This window comes from Hemiscyllium ocellatum, chromosome 3 (genome assembly GCF_020745735.1).
Source record: "Hemiscyllium ocellatum isolate sHemOce1 chromosome 3, sHemOce1.pat.X.cur, whole genome shotgun sequence".
Lineage (NCBI taxonomy): Eukaryota > Metazoa > Chordata > Chondrichthyes > Orectolobiformes > Hemiscylliidae > Hemiscyllium > Hemiscyllium ocellatum.
The window spans coordinates 51,679,968-51,700,428 of record NC_083403.1 but is presented as its reverse complement, the minus strand read 5'-3'; the positions used below and the strand labels follow the sequence as shown (position 1 = coordinate 51,700,428).

At 41.5% G+C, this 20,461-nt stretch overlaps 1 protein-coding gene across 1 annotated transcript in view; it reads right to left on the bottom strand.

Annotated features, from left to right (window-relative positions):
- LOC132835298 (zinc finger protein 729-like) overlaps positions 1-20,461 on the bottom strand; it is a 97,554-nt gene that overhangs the window by 65,579 nt on the left and 11,514 nt on the right. Inside the window, exon 2 of the mRNA XM_060854724.1 lies at positions 6,255-6,383. Coding sequence (XP_060710707.1) covers positions 6,255-6,383 — 129 coding nt within the window. The remainder of the gene's footprint in view (positions 1-6,254; positions 6,384-20,461) is intronic.

Here is a 20,461-nt window from a genome sequence, read left to right as displayed (position 1 = left end):
ACCAGCATAAAACTGATGCTGTACCCCCTCACAACTTTAGCATCGATTTTTTTGTCTGACTACATTTTTGTGAAGCAATTGGGAAAAGTTCTCAAGTTGAAGCCAACAAGGCAAAGTAAACACCTTGTGGTGTAACAGCTTGGTGCGTGGAAAGGAACCACCAGAATATCTGGGCTGCAGTTTGTATTGGTAATGATGAGGAAAACTCTGGCCTCTATCGTCTTCAGCAATTCCCCACCCTGCAGTTCACTCAATTCAACAAAGTGTTTCAAAACAGTGAAGAATCAATCTAAAAAGTAAAAACTCACTTTTGAATAGGAAGATGAAATGCTTTTTACTTTCAGGAGATATTGGCATTTCTATTTTTCTTAAGAACCACTCATATTTGAATACCAGCTCTTCCCCAAAAACGATGTTTAATTCACTCAACTTCTCGTCATCATAGAAATGGGGAATTTAGAATAGCTGGAATGCCAAGTAGCAATACAGAGGAGTTACAACACAGAAACAGGTGAAGCATTTACTCTCCACAAATAGTTCCTAAACATTTTGTCATTCACTTTATCTCATCCATCTGTAAAACCTAACCTTTAACTTGAATATTCGCTTCTACTTTGACTACCAGAGTTTAATTCTCTCAACTCAAAATGTTATGTGGAAAACTATTCCTCTTTATGTTATCGTAGGAAGTTCACCCTAAAGCCCCAAATAATTGTAAATTACTTGCTTCCATCGACTCTGTCCCATCCATTCACAATGTTAAACATTTCTGTCACAATGTCCTGTAATTGACATTGTTCCAACAAAAAATGTTCTGATCTTTGTCAAGTGTCCTTCAGCATTAATCTTTTCTTCTAAACAGACAGCAACTCAGTAAGTCTGCATTGCAGCCTTTGTAAACATCCAGAATCCTTCCTTTAGTGAGCTGCCCAACATTAGACTCCACCTTTTTGCTGTCACATTGTGAACAATGACAAAAGACAGAATTATATTATTACGGCCAGAGTGCACCTGTAACTGCTAGTTTCTGTTTTTTCCAAAGCTGGGATAGACAGAATTTATTACCTGATCTCAGTGTCCCTTGTATTGGAATAATTATCCTAATTTGGCCATCTTTATTTTGTAGGTGGCCTAACATTAGCTTCCATCTGACAACACCTCAATTTTCAATTTTCTGAAGTCAAGTTCCTCCAAGGCTTTACATCTCCCCATTTCCTTCAGCTCTTTCATCTGGAAAGATCTCTGTATATACCCACTGCTGTCCTCCTGTAGAATCCATATTTTCTTTGGCTCACAACTAGCAGCCAAGTCTTCAGCTCTCTGGGCTTTAACGTTCTGCTAAGACTTTTGTCACTTGCTCTACTGTATCTTCTTTTACTTTGTCACAATATAGTGCTTTGAGATGTTTTGTGAACTTTAAGGCAATTGATAAATTTAAAGTATCTATGATCGTACCCTTGCAACTCCCAATCGGTTTGCTCCCTTATAGATCCACACTTCATTTCTTGACAGTCTGCATAATACCTTGACGGATTTCCGCATATTTACATTGCTATGAGGAAAGGAGATCCGAATATTTTGTGAAAAATTATGTAAACATACATATAAATACCTTAAAATTTTAAATAAAGACACTTTGCTAAGGAAAAAGGGCATTGGATACAACAGTAACAACAAGCAGCAGGGAGCATGGATGTGGAGGACTTTCACAAAGATCATATGTCGCAGTTTGAAATGTTATAAGACCATTTCATATTTGAACTCAGAAAATATGGCCTGCCTGAACAGCATTAAGTGGACAGGGCCTGGGAAATGAATATTCAAGGTTACATGTGTTATCGTAAGGACAGACTGAGGGGCAGAGGGGGTGGGTGGCCATGTTGGTAAAGGATGATATTCAGTCCCTTGCGCGGGGGGACCTAGAATCGGAGACGTAGAGTCAGTATGGATAGAGCTGAGAAATTCTAAGGGTAAAAAGACCCTCCAGGAGTTATCTATAGGCCCCCAAACAGTAGTCTGGATGTCGGATGTAAGTTGAATCGGAGCTGAAATTGGCCTGTCGCAAAGATGTTACTACAGTTGTTATGGGGGATTTCAACATGCAGGTAGACTGGGAGAATCAGGATGGTATTGCATCTCAGGAAAGAGACTTTGTGGAGTGCTTTCAAGCTGGATTCTTAGAACAGCTGGTGCTGGAGCCTACCAGGGAGAAGGCAATTCTGGATCTGGTATTGTGCAACGAACCAGAATTGATCAGGGACCTCGAAGTGAAGGAGCCATTGGGAAGTAGTGACCATAATACAATAAGCTTCAACCTGCAATTTGAGAGGGAAAGGGTACAATCGGAAGTGACAATATTTTTGTTGAATAAAGCAAACTATAGAGCTATGAGGGAGGAGCTGGCCAAAGTTCAATGGTGCAATACCTTAGCAGGGATGACAGTGGAGGAACAATGGCAAATATTTCTGTGTATAATACAGAAGATGCAGGATCAGTTCATTCCAAAAAGGAAGAAAGGTCCTAGGAGGAGGCGTGGGTGGCTGTGGCTGACGAGGGTAGTTAAGAAACATATAAAGTTAAAAGAGAAAAAGTATAACATAGCAAAGATAAGTGGGAAAACAGAGGACTGGGAAACTTTTAAAGAACAACAGAGGATTACTAAGAAGGAAATACGGAGAGAAAAAATGAGGTACGAAGGTAAACTGGCCAAAAATATAAAGGAGGATGGTAAAAGCTTTTTTAGGTATGTGAAAGGCAAAATAATGATTAAGACTAAAATTGGGCCCTTGAAGACAGAAAGTGGGGAATATATTATGGGGTACAAAGAAATGGCAGAAGAATTGAATTGGTACTTCAGATCTGTGTTCACTGGGGAAGACACAAGCAATCTCCCTGAGGCAACAGTGGCTGAAGGACCTGAACTGAAGGGAATTTATATTTGCCATGAATTGGTGTTGGAGAGACTGTTAGGTCTGAAGGTTGATAAGTCCCTGGGGCCTGATGATCGACATCCCAGGGTACTGAAGGAGGTGGCTCGAGAAGTCGTGGATGCTTTGGTGATTATTTTCCAGAGTTGGATAGATTCAGGATCAGTTCCTACGAATTGGAGGGTGGCTAATGTTGTACCACTTTTTAAGAAAGGTGGGAGAGAGAAAGCAGGAAATTACAGACAAGTTAGTCTGACCTCAGTGGTGGGAAAGATGCTGGAGTCTATTATAAAGGATGAAATTACGACACATCTGGATAGTAGTAACAGGATAGGTCAGAGTCAGCATGGATTCATGAAAGGGAAATCATGCTTGACTAATCTTCTGGAATGTTTTAAGAACATAACTCTGAAGATGGACGAGGGAGATCCAGTAGATGTAGTGTACCTGGACTTTCAGAAAGCTTTTGATAAAGTCCCACATAGGAGGTTAGTGAGCAAAATTAGGGTGCATGGTATTGGGGGAAAAGTACTAACTTGGATTGAAAGTTGGTTGGTTGACAGGAAACAAAGTAGTGATAAACGGCTCCATTTCGGAATGGCAGGCAGTGACCAGTGGGGTACCGCAGGGATCAGTGCTGGGACCACAGCTTTTTACAATATATATTAATGATGTAGAAGATGGTATTAGTAATAACATTAGCAAGTTTGCTGATGATACTAAACTGGGTGGCAGGGTGAAATGTGAGGAGGATATTAGGAGATTACAGGGTGACCTGGACAGGTTAGGTGAGTGGTCAGATGCATGGGAGATGCAGTTTAATGTGGATAAATGTATGGTTATCCACTTTGATGGGAAGAACAGGAAGGCAGATAACTACCTAAATGGAATCAATTTAGGTAAAGGGGCAGTACAAAGAGATCTGGGTGTTCTTGTACACCAGTCAATGAAGGTAAGCATGCTGGTACAGCAGGTAGTGAAGAAGGCTAATAGCATGCTGGACTTCATAACAAGAGGGATTGAGTAAAGAAGCAAAGAGGTTCTTCTGCAGCTGTACAGGGCCCTGGTGAGACCATACCTGGCGTATTGTGTGCATTTCTGGTCTCCAAATTTGAGGAAAGACATTCTGGCTATTGAGGGAGTGCAGCGAAGGTTCAAGAGGTCAATTCCTGGAATGGCGGGACTACCTTACGCTGCAAGACTGGAGCGACTGGGCTTGTATACCCTTGAGTTTAGAAGACTGAGAGGGGATCTGATTGAGACATGTAAGATTATTAAAGGATTGGACACTCTGGAGGCAGGAAACATGTTTCCACTGATGGGTGAGTGCCAAACCAGAGAACACAGCTCAAAAATACGGGTAGACCATTTAGGACAGAGATGAGGAGAAACTTCTTCACCCAGAGAGTGGTGGCTGTGTGGAATGCTCTGCCCCAGAGGGCAGTGGAGGCCCAGTCTCTGGATTCATTTAAGAAAGAGTTGGATAGAGCTCTCAAGGATTGTGGAATCAAGGGTTATGGAAATAAGGCAGGAACAGGATACTGAATAAGGATGATCAGCCATGATCATATTGAATGGTGGTGCAGGCTCGAAGGGTAGAAAGGCCTCCTCCTGCACCTATTGTCTATTGTCATTAGCATATCATCCTCTCTCTCTTCCTTTGTAAAACATTTCAGCCAAGTATGAAGCTGAAAACTCACCAAAAGTCATCTTTACCACTCAAAGGACTTCCAGACAGGATTTGTTGGCCTCTGTTTCACCGTGGACAACAAAGGGATTGCAGTCAATTATAAATGGTAGAGGGAGGTGATGGTCTAGTGGTATTATCTCTGGACTGTTAATCCAAAGTCCAAGGTAATGTTCTGGGGATCAGATTCAAAAGCCACCTTGACAGATGGTGGAATTTAACTTCAGCAAGAATCTGGAATTAACAGTCTAATGATGACCATGAATCCATGATCAATTGTTGGTAAAAATTCCATCTAGTTCACTAATGCCCTTTATGAAGGGAAACCTCCATCCTTTCCCGGTCTGGCCATATGCGACTCCAGAACCACAGAAAAGTGGCTGACTCTTAACTGTCCTTTGGACAATTAGGGAAGGGCACTAAAGGCTGACCCAGCCGGTGACCCCCCTCATTCCCTGAATTCATATTAAAAAAAAGTTCTAGGAAGATGTGGCAGTGCCAACAGCTTATGTATGCAGAATAACTCCAGAATCAGAACATCATTTGGCACAAGCTGCGAATCCTTCGTTTTTCATGATTTGAACTGTTACTCAGTCAAAATACTTTAAAGTTGAAAACTCCAATTTTTATACTTCTGTGTCTCTTCTAAAGAAGGGTAGATATTTATGTTTGCATAATTCAAACTGCTGGGAATAATCTTTACATCTTTGTATGACTAAAGATCATTTTGGTAATAAATCAGTTATTTACTGACTAAAAAAAAAACTTGACTAACTGGTTACTAATACTAACACTGACAGAGTCTAAGACCTATGTAATTGCCAATCATAGAATCTCGACAAGGATTTGATAGACTTTTCTTATATGCCCAATCTCAACATTGTCAGGTCAACTGTGCAAATCACAGATATCTCATTTTGGGTGAGCAGTACCAGGGAGATTCAATAACCAAACAATTTTTCCATCAGCATGCAGATTTTATTTGAAGATCATTTGAAAATAAGTTTCAGTTGTCTTCAAAGCTCCACCTACACAACACAGCCTTTTTCATTCAGAACGATGGGCTAGTTGGATTTCACCACTAACAGAGAAGCTATACAACTGATCAACAGAAGCAATGCTTACAAAGACTTGAGTGTAGCTGCCAACTCTTCCCTGCCCTAGAGATATGGGTCCCACCCTACTTGCATTAACTTTCTATGAACATAATACAAAATACAATGATGAAATTAAACTAAAGGAGTTTTTTTTGCATGGCATTGTTAATTTAGCTGAGTACTTTGTAGCTTTCTTGTAATGGGAGAAGGGGGGAAAAAAAGCTTTAGTTTTTGCAACTCAACGTACTTTTATATTAGTTTCAACATTACCATCATTACTCTACACTGGTCCCCAAAAGTTTTTCATTTTGTTCTTTTGCAGGATCAAGTGGAATACAGGTTTAACTAATCCACAGAAAATTTTTTTTAAAAAGTAAATGGCAAAGTGCAAAGGACAAATTGCCCTGAACATCATTAATCTAAACATCTGGTACACAAAAGATAAATATTTCCATCCTGTTATTTTGGCTCATAAACATTAAGTCTTGGGGAAGTGTAATTCTCACAATCATGGTGGGGGAGCACAAAAAAAATTCTTCAAACCTTTTGAATCTTTTTCAAAGCCCATGATCTTCTTGGAAGATTCAAACTCCAGGTCTTGCCCTAGCATCATGTCACTCTGCAGGACCAGTTCTTCAGGCCCATTTTGTTCACAGCCATCCTCTGACTCAACTGCAGAATTAAAATAGTTCACTGTTCAGTCAACATCACTGTACAAATATTCAATTATTTTATAACTTTCAAGCATGGTGGTCATCCATTTTGAAATATAGACTGATTCGATGCAAAACGTGACTTGTTATTTAGCAGCTCCAGTATGAACATTGCCCAGGCCTTGCTACTGGTGGACAGTGATTGGTTCAGCATTCAAAAAGTTCTGAATAGAACTGAAGTCACATAAATGTACAAATATCCCACTTCTGATCTTTCAATAAACTGAATTTGGTTCTGCCAAGGAAATTTATCTGAAGAACTTCAATCAAGTCCTGAGCTTATTGAGCAGCCTATAAAAATCACTTTCCTTTGTTTGAAATCTGTTTCCACCCACTGGGGAGTTCATCCTGATTTCTTTGGAATTCAATTTTCCTAGAGCTCCGAAATGCCACACAAGAGTCAGATACAACCTTGATGTTAGCCTTACCTCTAGAATTCAGCTTTTTTGTCCTATTTTACCGAGGCTGGAATGATGTTCTGGTGCAGAGAGACTCTATTGGATTCCAAACTGAGCACTGGTGAGCAGAATAGTGACAATGAGAAGTGAGAGAGAAGAATGATAAGGCAGGAATTGACTTAATTGGATTTGTCTTTTTTGTTACTGATAGGATGGACCTGGGCCACTGGTAACAGGAACAACTTGACTATGGGCGAAGCTCATTCTGGAGCACAAGTCTCCAGAACTACAATGAGATGTTGCTTACGCCCATAACTTTAGATGTATTTAGTGCCTTCAGCGACTTCTTAATATCATGTGAAGTGAATCAAATTGCTGGATATCTGCAATGCTGGAAACCTTGGAGGAGTTGGGAAGGGGTCCAAAATAATTATCCACTCAACACCTCTTGCTAAAGGAAAATGCTTCAGTCTTAACTTTTGCATTGCTATGTTTAACTCCAACTGAATAAAGCCCAATAACATCAGATAGGATGCAAAGGTGGTCCAGCAAGGCAAATATCATGTTGGCTTTTACTACAAGGGGCATGGAGTATAGTAATTTTAAAAAGGCCATGCTGCAATGTTTTTGGGTTTTGAGGAGACCACACTTGGTGTACTGTGAAGAGTTTATGTCTCTGTACATAAGGAAGATTCACACTAGTTTTCTGGGATAAAGGGGTTGTCTTCAGATTTCTTTTGAAATGATTTGTTAAGAGGATGTGGGAATCACTGGCTAGGCTGGCACGTGTGGCCCATGCTTAATTGCCCTTGGTAGTGTACTTGCTTGACAAGAGCATTTGTAGAGTGAGCTTATATTCATGAAAGTTAACAAGAATAACCAGTCATTTCACTGGATCAGAAGAATCTGAGATATTGAACTGGATAAATATTAAAAACTAAAAATAGGCAGCGTAGTCTCAGGATAAGAGTTGGCCATTTAGGAGGAGTAGAATTTGTTTTACTCAATTGTGAATTTTTGGAATTTTTCTATCTCGGGGCTGTCAAGACTCAGTCACTGAGAACATACATGAACTTTTGAAGCCTCTATTAAAGGAACTAAGGGATATGGGCATTAGATTAAAAGGTGGCGTTGACATCCAGAATTATTCATGAACTTAGTGAAAGACAAAGGCTCAAGTGGTCAGATCACCTGGCCCCAATCTTTTAATGTTCTTTATTATTAGCATATGCAAAAAACATCTTCATGCTTCAGGTATCATCAGTGGCATCTAAATTGTGCACAGGAGATATCCAAGGACTACAGTGGATTCTTTATTGATATGTTTTTGGAGAGAAGTCTCTTCATTAAACTTAAAATATAAGCCATAGTTATTAATTTAACCTGGGGCAGTGTTTGTAGAGGAATAAGACGTGTTCTTTTCTGGGTCTGTAGATTGTGAAGAAGAAAAAATGGCCTTTGCAGTGATATGAACTTCTTGTCAGATATGGGAGTTTAAAGAGAGTTTAAGGGTTACTGCAGATTATATCTGCCATAAATGCTGCTGGATGCAAATCTTATCAGATCGAGTGAATCAGTTGGAGAGACAAATAGAAATGATGCGGAATTTACAACAGCAACAGTATGTGATGGATGGCAGTTATAGAAAGGGAGGAAAATCTCAGATACAGTCACATAGATGGGTTAACTCCAGGAAGGGTAAGAGAGGTAGGCAGCTAGAGCAGGAGTCTTTTGTGGATATACCCATTTCAAACAGGTATGCTGTTTTGGAAAATGTATGGGGTGATGGATTCTCAGGGGAACGTAGCAGAAGCAGCCAGGTTTCTGGTATTGAGACAGGCTGTAAAGCAACGAGGGGTACGTTGGCTTCCAAGAGATCAATTGTGTTAGGGGATCCTGTAGTCCGATGTACAGACAGATATTTCTGTGGCCAGCAGAGAAAAAGCAGAATGGTGTGTTGTTTCCTTGGTGCCAGGTTCAAGAATGTCTCAGAGAGAATGCAGAATGTTCTCATGGGGGAGAGGGGCCAGCAGGAGGTCATTGTCCACATTGGAACCAACGACATAGGAAGGGAAAAGGTTGAGACTCTGAAAGATGATTACAGAGAGTTAGGTAGAATTTTAAAAAGGGGGTCCTCAAGGGCAGTAATATCTGGATTACTCCCAGTGAGGGCAGGAATAGGAGGATAGAGCAGATGAATGCATAGCTGAGAAGCTGGTGTATGGGAGAAAGATTCGCATTTTTGGACCATTGGAATCTCTTTTGGGGTAGAAGTGACCTGTACAAGAAGGATGGGTTGCACCTAAATTGGAAGGAGTCTAATATATTGGCAAGGAAATTTGCGAGAACTGCTTGGGAGGATTTAAACTAGTAAGGTGGGGGGGTGGGACCCAAGGAGATAGTGAGGAAAGAGAGCGATCTGAGATGGGTACAGCTGAGAACAGAAGTGAGTCAAACAGTCAGGGCAGGAAGGGACAAAGTAGGACTAATAAATTAAACTGCATTTATTTCAATGCAAGGGGCCTAACAGGGAAGGCAGATGAACTCAGGGCATGGTTAGGAACATGGGACTGGGATATCATAGCAATTACGGAAACATGGCTCAGGGATGGACAGAACTGGCAGCTGAATGTTCCAGGATACAAATGCTACAGGAAGGATAGAAAGGGAGGCAAAAGAGGAGGGGAGGAGGGGGAAGTGGCATTTTTGATAAGGGATAGCATTACAGCTATGCTGAGGGAGGATATTCCCGGAAATACAATCCAGGGAAGTTATTTGGGTGGAAATGAGAAATAAGAAAGGGATGATCACCTTATTGGGATTGTATTATAGAGCCCCCAATAGTCAGAGGGAAATTGAGAAACAAACTTGTCAGGAGATCTCAGCTATCTGTAAGAATAATAGGGTGGTTATGGTAGGGGATTTTAACTTTCCAAACATCAACTGGGACTGCCATAGTGTTAAAGGTTTAGATGGAGAGGAATTTCTTAAGTGTGTACAAGACAACCTTCTGATTCAGTATGTGGATGTACCTACAAGAGAAGGCGCAAAACTTGATCTACTCTTGGGAAATAAAGCAGGGCAGGTGAGTGAGGTGTCAGTGGGGGAGCACTTTGGGGCCAGTGACCATAATTCCATTCATTTTAAAATAGTGATGGAAAAGGATAGAGCAGATCTAAAAGTTGAAGTTCTAAATTGGAGAAAGGCCAGTTTATACGGTATTGGGCAACAACTTTCAAAAGCTGATTGGAGGCAGATGTTCGCAGGTGAAGGGACGGCTGGAAAATGGGAAGTCTTCAGAAATGAGATAACAAGAATCCAGAAAAAGTATATTCCTGTCAGGGTGAAAGGGAAGGCTGGTAGATATAGCAAATGCTGGAAGACTAAAGAAATTGAGGGTTTGGTTTACAAAAAAGAAGGAAGCATATGTCAAGTAAAGACAGGATAGATCGAGTGAATCCTTAGAAGAGTATAAACAAAGTAGGGGTATACTTAAAAGGGAAATCAGGAGGGCAAAACGGGAACATGAGATAGCTTTGGCAAATAGAATTAAGGAGAATCCGAAGGGGCTTTACAAATATATTAAGGACAAAAGGGTAACTCGGGAGAGAATAGGGCCCCTCAAAGATCAGCAAGGTGGCCTTTGTGTGGAGCCACAGAAAATGGGGGAGATACTAAATGAATATTTTACATCAATATTTACTGTGGAAAAGCATATGGAAGATATAGACTGTAGGGAAATAGATGGTGACATCTTGCAAAATGTCCAGATTACAGACGAGGAAGTGCTGGATGTCTTGAAACGGTTAAAAGGTGGATAAATCCCCATGAGCTGATCAGGTGTACCCGAGAACTCTGTGGGAAGCTAGAGAAGTGATTGCTGGGCCTCTTGCTGAGATATTTATATCATCGATAGTCACAGGTGAGGTGCCGGAAGACTGGAGATTGGCAAACGTGGTGCCACTGTTTAAGAAGGGTGGTAAGGACAAGCCAGGGAACTATAGACCAGTGAGCCTGACCTCGGTGGTGGGCAAGTTGTTGGAGGGAATCCTGAGGGACAGGATGTACATGTATTTAGAAAGGCAAGGACTGATTCAGGATAGTCAACATGGCTTTGTGCGTAGGAAATCATGTCTCACAAACTTGACAGAGTTTTTTGATGAAGTAACAAAGAAGATTGATGAGGGCAGAGCAGAAGATGTGATCTATATGGACTTCAGTAAGGCATTCGACAAGGTTCCCCATGAGAGACTGATTAGCAAGCTGAGATCTCATGGAATACAGGGAGAACTAGCCATTTGGATACAGAACTGGTTCAAAAGGTAGAAGACAGAGGGTGTGGGGAGAGCTGTTTTTCATACTGGAGGCCTGTGACCAGTGGAGTGCCACAAGGATCGGTGCTAGGCCCTCTACTTTTTGTCATTTACATAAATGATTTGGAAGCGAGCATAACAGGTACAGTTAGTAAAGTTTGCAGATGACACCAAAATTGGAGGTGTAGTGGACAGAGAAGAGGGTTACCTCAGATTACAACAGGATCTGGACCAGATGGGCCAATGGGCTAAGAAGCGGCAGGTGGAGTTTAATTCAGATAAATGCGAGGTGCTGCATTTTGGGAAAGGAAATCTTAGCAGGACGTATACACTTAATGGTAAGGTTCTAGGGAGTGTAGCTGAACAAAGAGACCTTGGAGTGCAGGTTCATAGCTCCTTGAAAGCAGAGTTACAGGTAGATAGGATAGTGAAGAAAGTGTTTGGTATGCTTTCCTTTATTGGTCAGAGTATTGAGTACAGGGGTTGGGAGGTCAAGTTGCGGCTGTACAGGACATTGGTTACGCCACTGTTGGAATATAGCATGCAATTCTGGTCTCCTTCATATTGGAAAGATGTTGTGAAACTTGAAAGGGTTCAGAAAAGATTTACAAGGATGTTGCCAGGGTTGGACGATCTGAGCTACAAGGAGAGGTTGAACAGGCTGGGGTTGTTTTTCCTGGAGCGTCGGAGGCTGAGGGGTGACCTTATAGAGGTTTACAAAATTATGAGGGGCATGGATCGTATAAATAGGCAAAGTCTTTTCCCTGGGGTTGGGGAGTCCAGAACTAGAGGGCATAGGTTTAGGGTGAGAGGGGAAAGATATAAAAGAGACCTAAGGGGCAACTTCTTCATGCACGTGTATGGAGTGAGCTGCCAGAGGAAGTGGTGGAGGCTGGTACAATTGCAACATTTAAGAGGCATTTGGATGGGTATATGAATAGGAAGGGTTTCGAGGGATATGGGCTGGGTGCTGGCAGGTGGGACTAGATTGGGTTGGGATATCTGGTCGGCATGGACAGGTTGGACTGAAGGGTCTGTTTCCATGCTGTACATCTCTATGACTCCATGACTGTATCGCTGATGCGTCTTTTGACCATGCATGTGTACAAGAAAACATTATTTATGGCATCACTGAAGTGGAAGAAAGAGCGAACAGTACCACAAAACAAGTTGTTACGAGATTGATGGGAGAATGCATGGCTAGAAGCTGGAATGCAGGGGTGGAAAGGAAGCAAATTGAAAGCTGCATGATTGAGTGAAAAAGAAGGAATTAAAACAGCACAAGTATATGGAAAACTGAAAGATGGATGCATCAAAGATTCATGCAAACAAAGGCATGAGTATTTGGAGGAGGTAGAGGTAGCAGAGTAGATATTTGTTATCATAAGTGCAATAAGTACTTTCCGGTCTCAGGTCCAGGATTAAAATACAAGACAAATTACTGGAAAGGATTATGTTTATACAGCGAATTGAATCAGGGAAGTGGATGTCTGGAATAAACAACACTGAAGGGAAACATCAATACTATTCAAAATTCAAGATTCTGAATATCCTGGAATGGGGGATGGTGAAATCATATTATGTTCTGACTGGAGTCAGGCATCTGAAGTTTTGTTATTGTGACGGAAAAGGCACACATCAAAACATATAGAAAATCTAGCTTTCACACCTCTACAATTAGTCCAGAGAACTGAATAATGTTCTGGGGATTAGTGGTGCTAGAAGAGCACAGCAGTTCAGGCAGCATCCGAGGAGCAGTAGAATCGATGTTTCGGGCAAAAGCCCTTCATCAGGAATACAGGCAGAGTGCCTGAAGGGTGGAGAGATAACACTGACATTTTTTACAAACCCAACGATTCCGACAGCTACCTGGATTACACCTCTTCCCATTCTATCTTCTGCAAAAATGCCATCCCATATTCCCCATTCCTCCACCTCCGCCCTATCTGCTCCCAGGAGGACCAGTTCCACCACAGAACACACCAGATGGCCTCCTTCTTTAGAGACCACAATTTCCCTTCCCATGTGGTTAAATATGCCCTCCAACTCATCTCATCCACATCCCGCACCTCCGCCCTCAGACCCCCCCACCCCTCCAATCGTAACGAGGACAGAACACCCCTGGTGCTCACCTTCCACCCTAACAACCTTCGCATAAATCAAATCATCCACCGACATTTCCGCCACCTCCAAACAGACCCCATCACCAGGGATATATTTCCCTCCCCACCCCTTTCCGTCTTCTGCAAAGACTGTGCCCTCCATGACTACCTGGTCAGGTCTACGCCCCCCCCCCCCCACCCCCACAACCCATACTCTCGTCGTGGCACCTTCCCCTGCCACCGCAGAAATTGCAAAACCTGCACCCACACCTCCTCCCTCACCTCCATCCAAAGCCCTAAAGGAGCCTTCTACATCCAAGGTTTTACCTGCACATCCACCAATATCATTTATTGTATCCATTGCTCCCGATGCGATCTCCTCCACATTGGGGAAACTGGATGCCTCCTAGCAGAGCACTTTAGGGAACATCTCTGGGACATCCGCACCAATAAACCACATCGCCCTGTGGCCAAACATTTCAACTGCCCCTCCCACTCTGCCGAGGACATTGAGGTCCTGGGCCTCCTTCACCAGCATTCCCTCACCACCTTGGAGGAGGAACGCCTCATCTTCCGCCTCGGAACACTTCAAGCCCAGTGTATCAATGTGGATTTCACCAGTTTCCTCATTTCCCCTTCTCCCACCTCACCCCAGTTTCAACCTTCCAGCTCAGCACTGTCCCATGACTTGTCCTACCTGCCTATCTTCTTCTCCACCTATCCACTCCACCCTCCTCCCTGACCTATCACCTTCATCCCCTCCCTCACTCGCCAATTGTACTCTATGCTTTCTTCCTATCCCCACCCTCCTCTCATTTATCTCTCCACCCTTCAGGCTCTCTGCCTGTATTCCTGATCATGATTTGGAGATGCCGGTGTTGGACTGGGGTGTACAAAGTTAAAAATCACACATCAGGTTATAGTCCAACAGGTTTAATTGGAAGCACACTAGCCTTTGGAGCGACGCTGACAATCGGACAATCATCTGATGAAGGAGCGTTGCTCCGAAAGCTAGTGTGCTTCCAATTAAATCTGTTGGACTATAACCTGGCGTTGTGTGATTTTTAACTTTGTATTCCTGGTGAAGGGTTTTTGCCCGAAACGTTGATTTTATTGCTCCTCGGATGCTGCCTGAACAGCTGTGCTCTTCCAGCACCACTAATCCAGAATCTGGTTTCCAGCATCTGCAGTCATTAGGTAAAAACAATGTTCTAGGGAGCCAGGTCCGAATTTTTGAAATTGGAAATTTTTCAATTTAAAAAACCTGGAATTCAGAGTCTAATGATAACTATGAATCCATTGTCGATTGTTGGGAAAACCCTTCTGATTAACTAATGTCGTTTAGGGAAGGAAATTGCCAGCCTTAGCTGCTCTAGCCTGAATGTCACTCCAGACCCACAGCAATGTGGGTGACTCTTAACTGCCCTCTAGACAATTAGGGATGGGCAAGAATTGCTAGCCAGTAACCCCGTCATCCCATGAATGAACTTAAAAAAAAAGACAGGCTCAAAGAAATTGGTGGGGTTGGGGGGAGGGGATGCTGTACAAAAGAACAGCTGCAACTGAATTTTTGAAAAAGCAAGAGATTGTTTATGCTTACCTCCTGTTCACCTCAGGAGGTGAACCTCACTTGTACTCTCTCTACAAGTGTACACCTGTATTACCTCAGGGATGGACACCAGGCTGCATATAATTCTCCAGGTGCTCACCAATGTACTGTACAATTTAAGCAGGGCTTCTTTTTCCTGAATTCAAACTATTCTGTGATATAGGCTAGCATACTGCATACCTTCAGAAGTGCATGTTGCAACTGCATGTTAGCTTTCAGTGACTTATGAACAAGAGTTCCCAAGTTCCCTTGGATATCAGCCCATTTTAGAAATATTCTGTACCTGCATGCCTCCAAACAAACCAGATAATCTCTCACTTATCTACAGTATATTCCCTCTACATTGCTTTTGCTCACTCACTGAGTCTGCCTAAGTCACTTGAAACTGCTGCATCGTTCTCAGTTCATATTTCCACCAAGTTTTGTATCTGCAGACTAGGGAATATTACAAGTGATTCACACATTCAAATAATTAATATTGATGGTGAACAGTGGGTCCCGTGTACTAATTCCTGCAGTAACTACACTGGTCACAGCCTGCCAATTTGAGAATTATACATTCATTACTATGCTGCTTTTTCAAAAACCAATCCTTAACCCATGCTATCTTATTCCCTTGAACCCTGTTGGGTGCATTTTAATTCTGTTTCGGAATCTCTTGTGGGAGACTTCATCAAAAGCCTTCTGAAAATCCAAAATCACCACTTCATTGGTTCCCCCTAATTGACTCCACCAGTGACATCCTCAAAAATTCAGATTTGTCAAACAAACAGAGTTACTTCTTCATAAATCTGTGTTGAATCTATCTAATCAGAAAACTATCTTCTCAATATCCAGTAATCTATTATTACCATAACAGTCTCTAACACGTTCCCTCGTACATTTTAAAAGAATAAGTGGAGATCAAATTGAGGTATTCAAGATGATAAAAGTTATGGTTTAGATGGATGTGGAGCAGATGCTTTCTCTTGTGGGGCATTCTAGAACGAGACATCATAGTCTTAGGATAAGGGGTAGCAAATTTGAAAGCGTTCAGGAGAAACTACTTCTCCCAAAAGGGTTACGAACCTGTGAAATTTGCTTCCCAAAGTGCAGTGGATGCTGGGACAGTGAGTAAATTTAAGGAGGAGTTAAACAGATTTTTAATTGATAATGGGTTGAAGGGATATGAGGAGAAGGCAGGAAAATGGGGATGAGGAGCATATCAGCCATCATCAGCGATGGCTGAATTCTATTCCTATATCTTATGAACGTATTAGGTAACAGAGCTGCAAGATCCCTCTTTGTCTCCCTCCTTTCTTAAACAGTTTAAACCTGCAACCTTCTAATCTGCAGGCACCACTGCAAAATGAACAGAATTTAACAGATGATCACCAATGCACTCACAACCTCTGTAGTCAACTTTCAACACTCCAAAGTCAGGTCCCAGGGATTTGTCAATTTTCAGTCCCATTAATTTTTCCAAAACTACTATTTTTAAGTGTTTTCTTTCAATTATACGTTTTCACTGGAACCTGGATCTTAATTATGTCAGGAAGACTTGTTTTCTTTTGAGAGGACAAATATAGCATTTATTAGCTCATCTGCCAGTTCTGTTTCCTGTTATAAATTCTCCTATCTCTGCCAGAATGAAACAATATTTGGTTTTGTTACTCTTTTCCTTTTCACAAACCTATCAAAACATTTGCAACCTATTTTTACACTTCTGGCTATTTTACATTCATATTCTGTTTTCTCTTTCCTCAATTTCTTGGTCTTTCTTTGTTGAATTCAAAACTTCTCTCAATCCTAAGACTAACAACTTTTTTATTTGCAGGCAACTTTGAGTGCTATCTTCTTTGATGTAAAACTTGAAATTAGATCTAATAGCCTTTAAATTCCTTGTAAAGCCAAGGTGGGCACAGTTTTCCTGTTGAGAATTTTTGCCTTTAAAAGGCATGTTTAATTTTTACCATAAAACCAAGCATTATTTAAATGTTAACCATTGCCTATTGTCAAGGTTTTGGATGCATTTTTCTGATCCAGTCAACATTCTCATACCCTGAGACAGCAATTGCCCCAATATATATTTAAGATGCTAAATTGATTAAATGCTATTATTTTCAAACTAAATGAAAAAGTATGTCATATTATGGTCATTCAATTCAAGTTCTTTTGCGACATTATCAGTAGTATTTACTGCATGATATTAGGCCTGAAATAGCCTGTTCCCCCTTTTGCTCAACGTATTGCTCCAGACAAGGATCTTGAACACATTTAGAGGAGTCCAGAACTAGAAGGCATTGGTTTAAGGTGAGGGGACAAAGATTTAAATAGGGACCTAAAGGGCAACATTTACATGCAAAGGGTGGTGCGTGTACGGAATGAGCTGCCAGAGGTAGTGATGGAGGCTGGTACAAATATGACACTTAAAAGGCATCTTCCCGGGAATACGAATAGCAGGGATTTCGAAGGATACGTGCTGGCAAATGGGACTACATTAATTTTGGTTATCTGGTCAGCATGGACAAGTGGACCATATTTGTTTCCATGCTGTATATTCCTAGGACTCTACGACATTTCAGGATTTCTTCCTCCACGGTATTGGTGCTCAATAGATTTTCTCAGGTTTACATGAAGATTGAACTCATCCATGATCCCTCCTATATTTCTCTCTAATTACCATGACTGTTTAGAAGACAATAAACTATTCCTATAAAATGCTTCCTGCCACTTGTGTTTTTAAGCTCCACCCAAATTTAATTTACCTCCTATTCTTCGGATTGAACATGCTCTCACTAACACATGGATCCATTCCTCATTATTAGCATTACATGACTTCCTATTCCTTTTGACCGATCCAATCAGCTCCCAACCTTGGTCACCTTGTAGCCACATCTCCATAATGGAAAATAATGGGCGGCACAGTGGCACAGTGGTTAGCACTGCTGCCTCACAGTACCAGAGACCCGGGTTCAATTCCTGCCTCAGGCGACTGACTGTGTGGAGTTTGCACATTCTCCCTGTGTCTGCATAGGTTTCCTCCGGTTTCCTCCCAAAGTCCAAAAATGTGCAGGTCAGGTGAATTGGCCATGCTAAATTGCCTGTAGTGTTAGGAGCAGGGGTAAATGTAGGGGAATGGGTCTGGGTGGGTTGCGCTTCGGCGGGTCGGTGTGGACTTGTTGGGCCGAAGGGCCTATTTCCACACTAAGTAATCTAATAGATGATATGTTTTTACTTGTACTAGTGCCATCAATTCAGCTATCTTGTTGCAAATGCTGTACACTGATAGAATGCTTTTATTTCTACCTTTAAAACTATTTGGCAAGAGAACTGATTGATTCTAGGATGTTTCTGCTGCTTTCTCCTTTCATGCACAACTTCTCTCCGTCACACAACCAGCTTTGTTTCTATTCTGAATTCCATCTCAAGATTCCAGACTATATAACCAAGATGATTTAAACACCATCACCACATTAAACAGCACGGGCAAATCTCCTCAATGAAGATATTAGCTCCAGTCCTGCTAGGGTGTAACTTGTCTCCCTCAAGGTCCCAAAAGCCCCAGCTTCTTGCCTAATTCCCTCAATTGTGCTTTGCCACATAAAAGAGATCAGACTTCAGGATTGTAACAATATTATTTGTTGTAGTTTATTTGTAATCTTTGAGGCTGTTATGTTTGGAAAACTGATCAGGTAGTATATGTTAACATTTAAAAAATTTTGATTCCAAGTAAAACTCGTATCAAATAAATAATAAAATTGTAAATGTTAAAAACCACAAGATTGAAGCATGTTTAAAACACTAACATCTGTTCTTCACATCCTACCTGGAAATAACTTCCTCAATGTCCAACTATCTTTGAGGGCATACTTTCAAGAAAGTACTAGCATTCAATAATTTCCCATCTCTTGCCTTCAAGTTCTTCCATCAACTATTTTATCACTACTACTTTAATATTGTTTTTCAAATCTTCCTTGCATTTTCAGTCCCTTCTTGCCTGCGGTGTTAAAAATTTAATTTATTACTCAATTTTTTTTGGCTACCTCAAAATTTTGAAATGCACGCCCCTCAGTACTGTACTTCCACCAAGCCTCAAGCATTGAAAACCAAGTGAGATCACTCCACCATTTCTTGATTTACTACCTCTTCTACTTAACCTTCATGTTGTCTTTCACTATTATGCCTTGACTGAAACGATCTTTGTTTTTGCATAAAGAACAATCTAATTTTTTGCCTGCAAATTAGCTTTGAATCCAAAGTAGACCTCAGTCTACTTACAGACTATTATAAAAACATTTTCTTTTCCAAGAAAATCTGTCCCATATACCTGCACAAATGAACAGTGGTAGTTTTCATGGAATATGATTTACAACTTTCAGATAGAGGTTTCCTATTGCAATTCTTAGTTTACATATGCTACGAACTCCCTGAATATGAGAGCTTAATTAAACAGGGAGTATGTCACTGGGGGAAATACAAGGAATACAGTGTAGTAACACACCTGCCACTGATCTTATGAACAATAAAAAAAAATTTAAAATCATAATCTTTCTATGTTGCAATAGCCTTAGGGTTCTGTGGAAACCCATTGCAAATGCATTGGTGAATTTCGGCTGGTCAAGGTTGATATGTTCAAACAAGTACTCAGCTTAATTTCATTTTGTCAAAAAAATTACAGATGAAATTTCAAATCAATGGATGAATCAGGAGGAGTCAGCCACTTGGCACTTCAACCCTGCTCCAGTACTTCACTTTCCCAGACAACGTTTTCACTACTTATGTTTGCTGACACAGCTTTAGGAGAAAGTGAGCACTGCAGATGCTGGAGATCAGAGTTGAAAATGTGTGGCTGGAAAAGCACAGCAGGTCAGGCAGCATCCAAACAGCAGGAGAATTGACTTTTCGGGCATGAGCCCTTCTTCATGAGCCATTCCTGAAGAAGGGCTCATGCCCGAAACGTCAATTCTTCTGCTCTTTGAATGCTGCCTGATCTGCGCTTTTCCAGCATCCCATTTTCAGCTCTGATACAGCTTTAAGAAAAGACCATGGGGGTGGACACGTGCTTTTATATAAGCACAGATTCATGTCTAATGATGCCTATGTCTGAGGCCTTGGATGTTCAGGGAGGGAGGTGGTTCAGCATAAGTACCACTTTTTCCTAGCTGCGAACAGTTCTGATGAAGACTCACTGGACTTTATGCATTAACTCTGCTTTCTTCCCACAGATGCTGCCAGACCTGCTAAGTTTATTAAGCAACCTGTTTTGGTTTCAGATCTATTTCAACTATTTATTTTCTCTCCTTCTTCCTAACTCAAATCTTTTTGCTTCCCTCGTCCAGTCCCTTCCTACTTACAGCTCCGATCCTTCTGATGCTTTACATCAGTTTCAAAATTTCCAGTTCATGGGCAGCAGCCATGCATGCATGTGCAAATATTTGACACACCCATTCCCCCATCAAAAGGTCTCTGGGCTCTCCGCTTCTTCCTGTAGAGAAGGCCTGCATCCAACATCAGCTTCATCTACCTGCCGAGCTCATCCTCACCTTGAACAATTTGTCCTTTAACACCTCTCACATTCTTCAAATCAAAGGTGTGGCATGGGTACCTGCATAAGCCCCTTCTCTTTGCGGGAT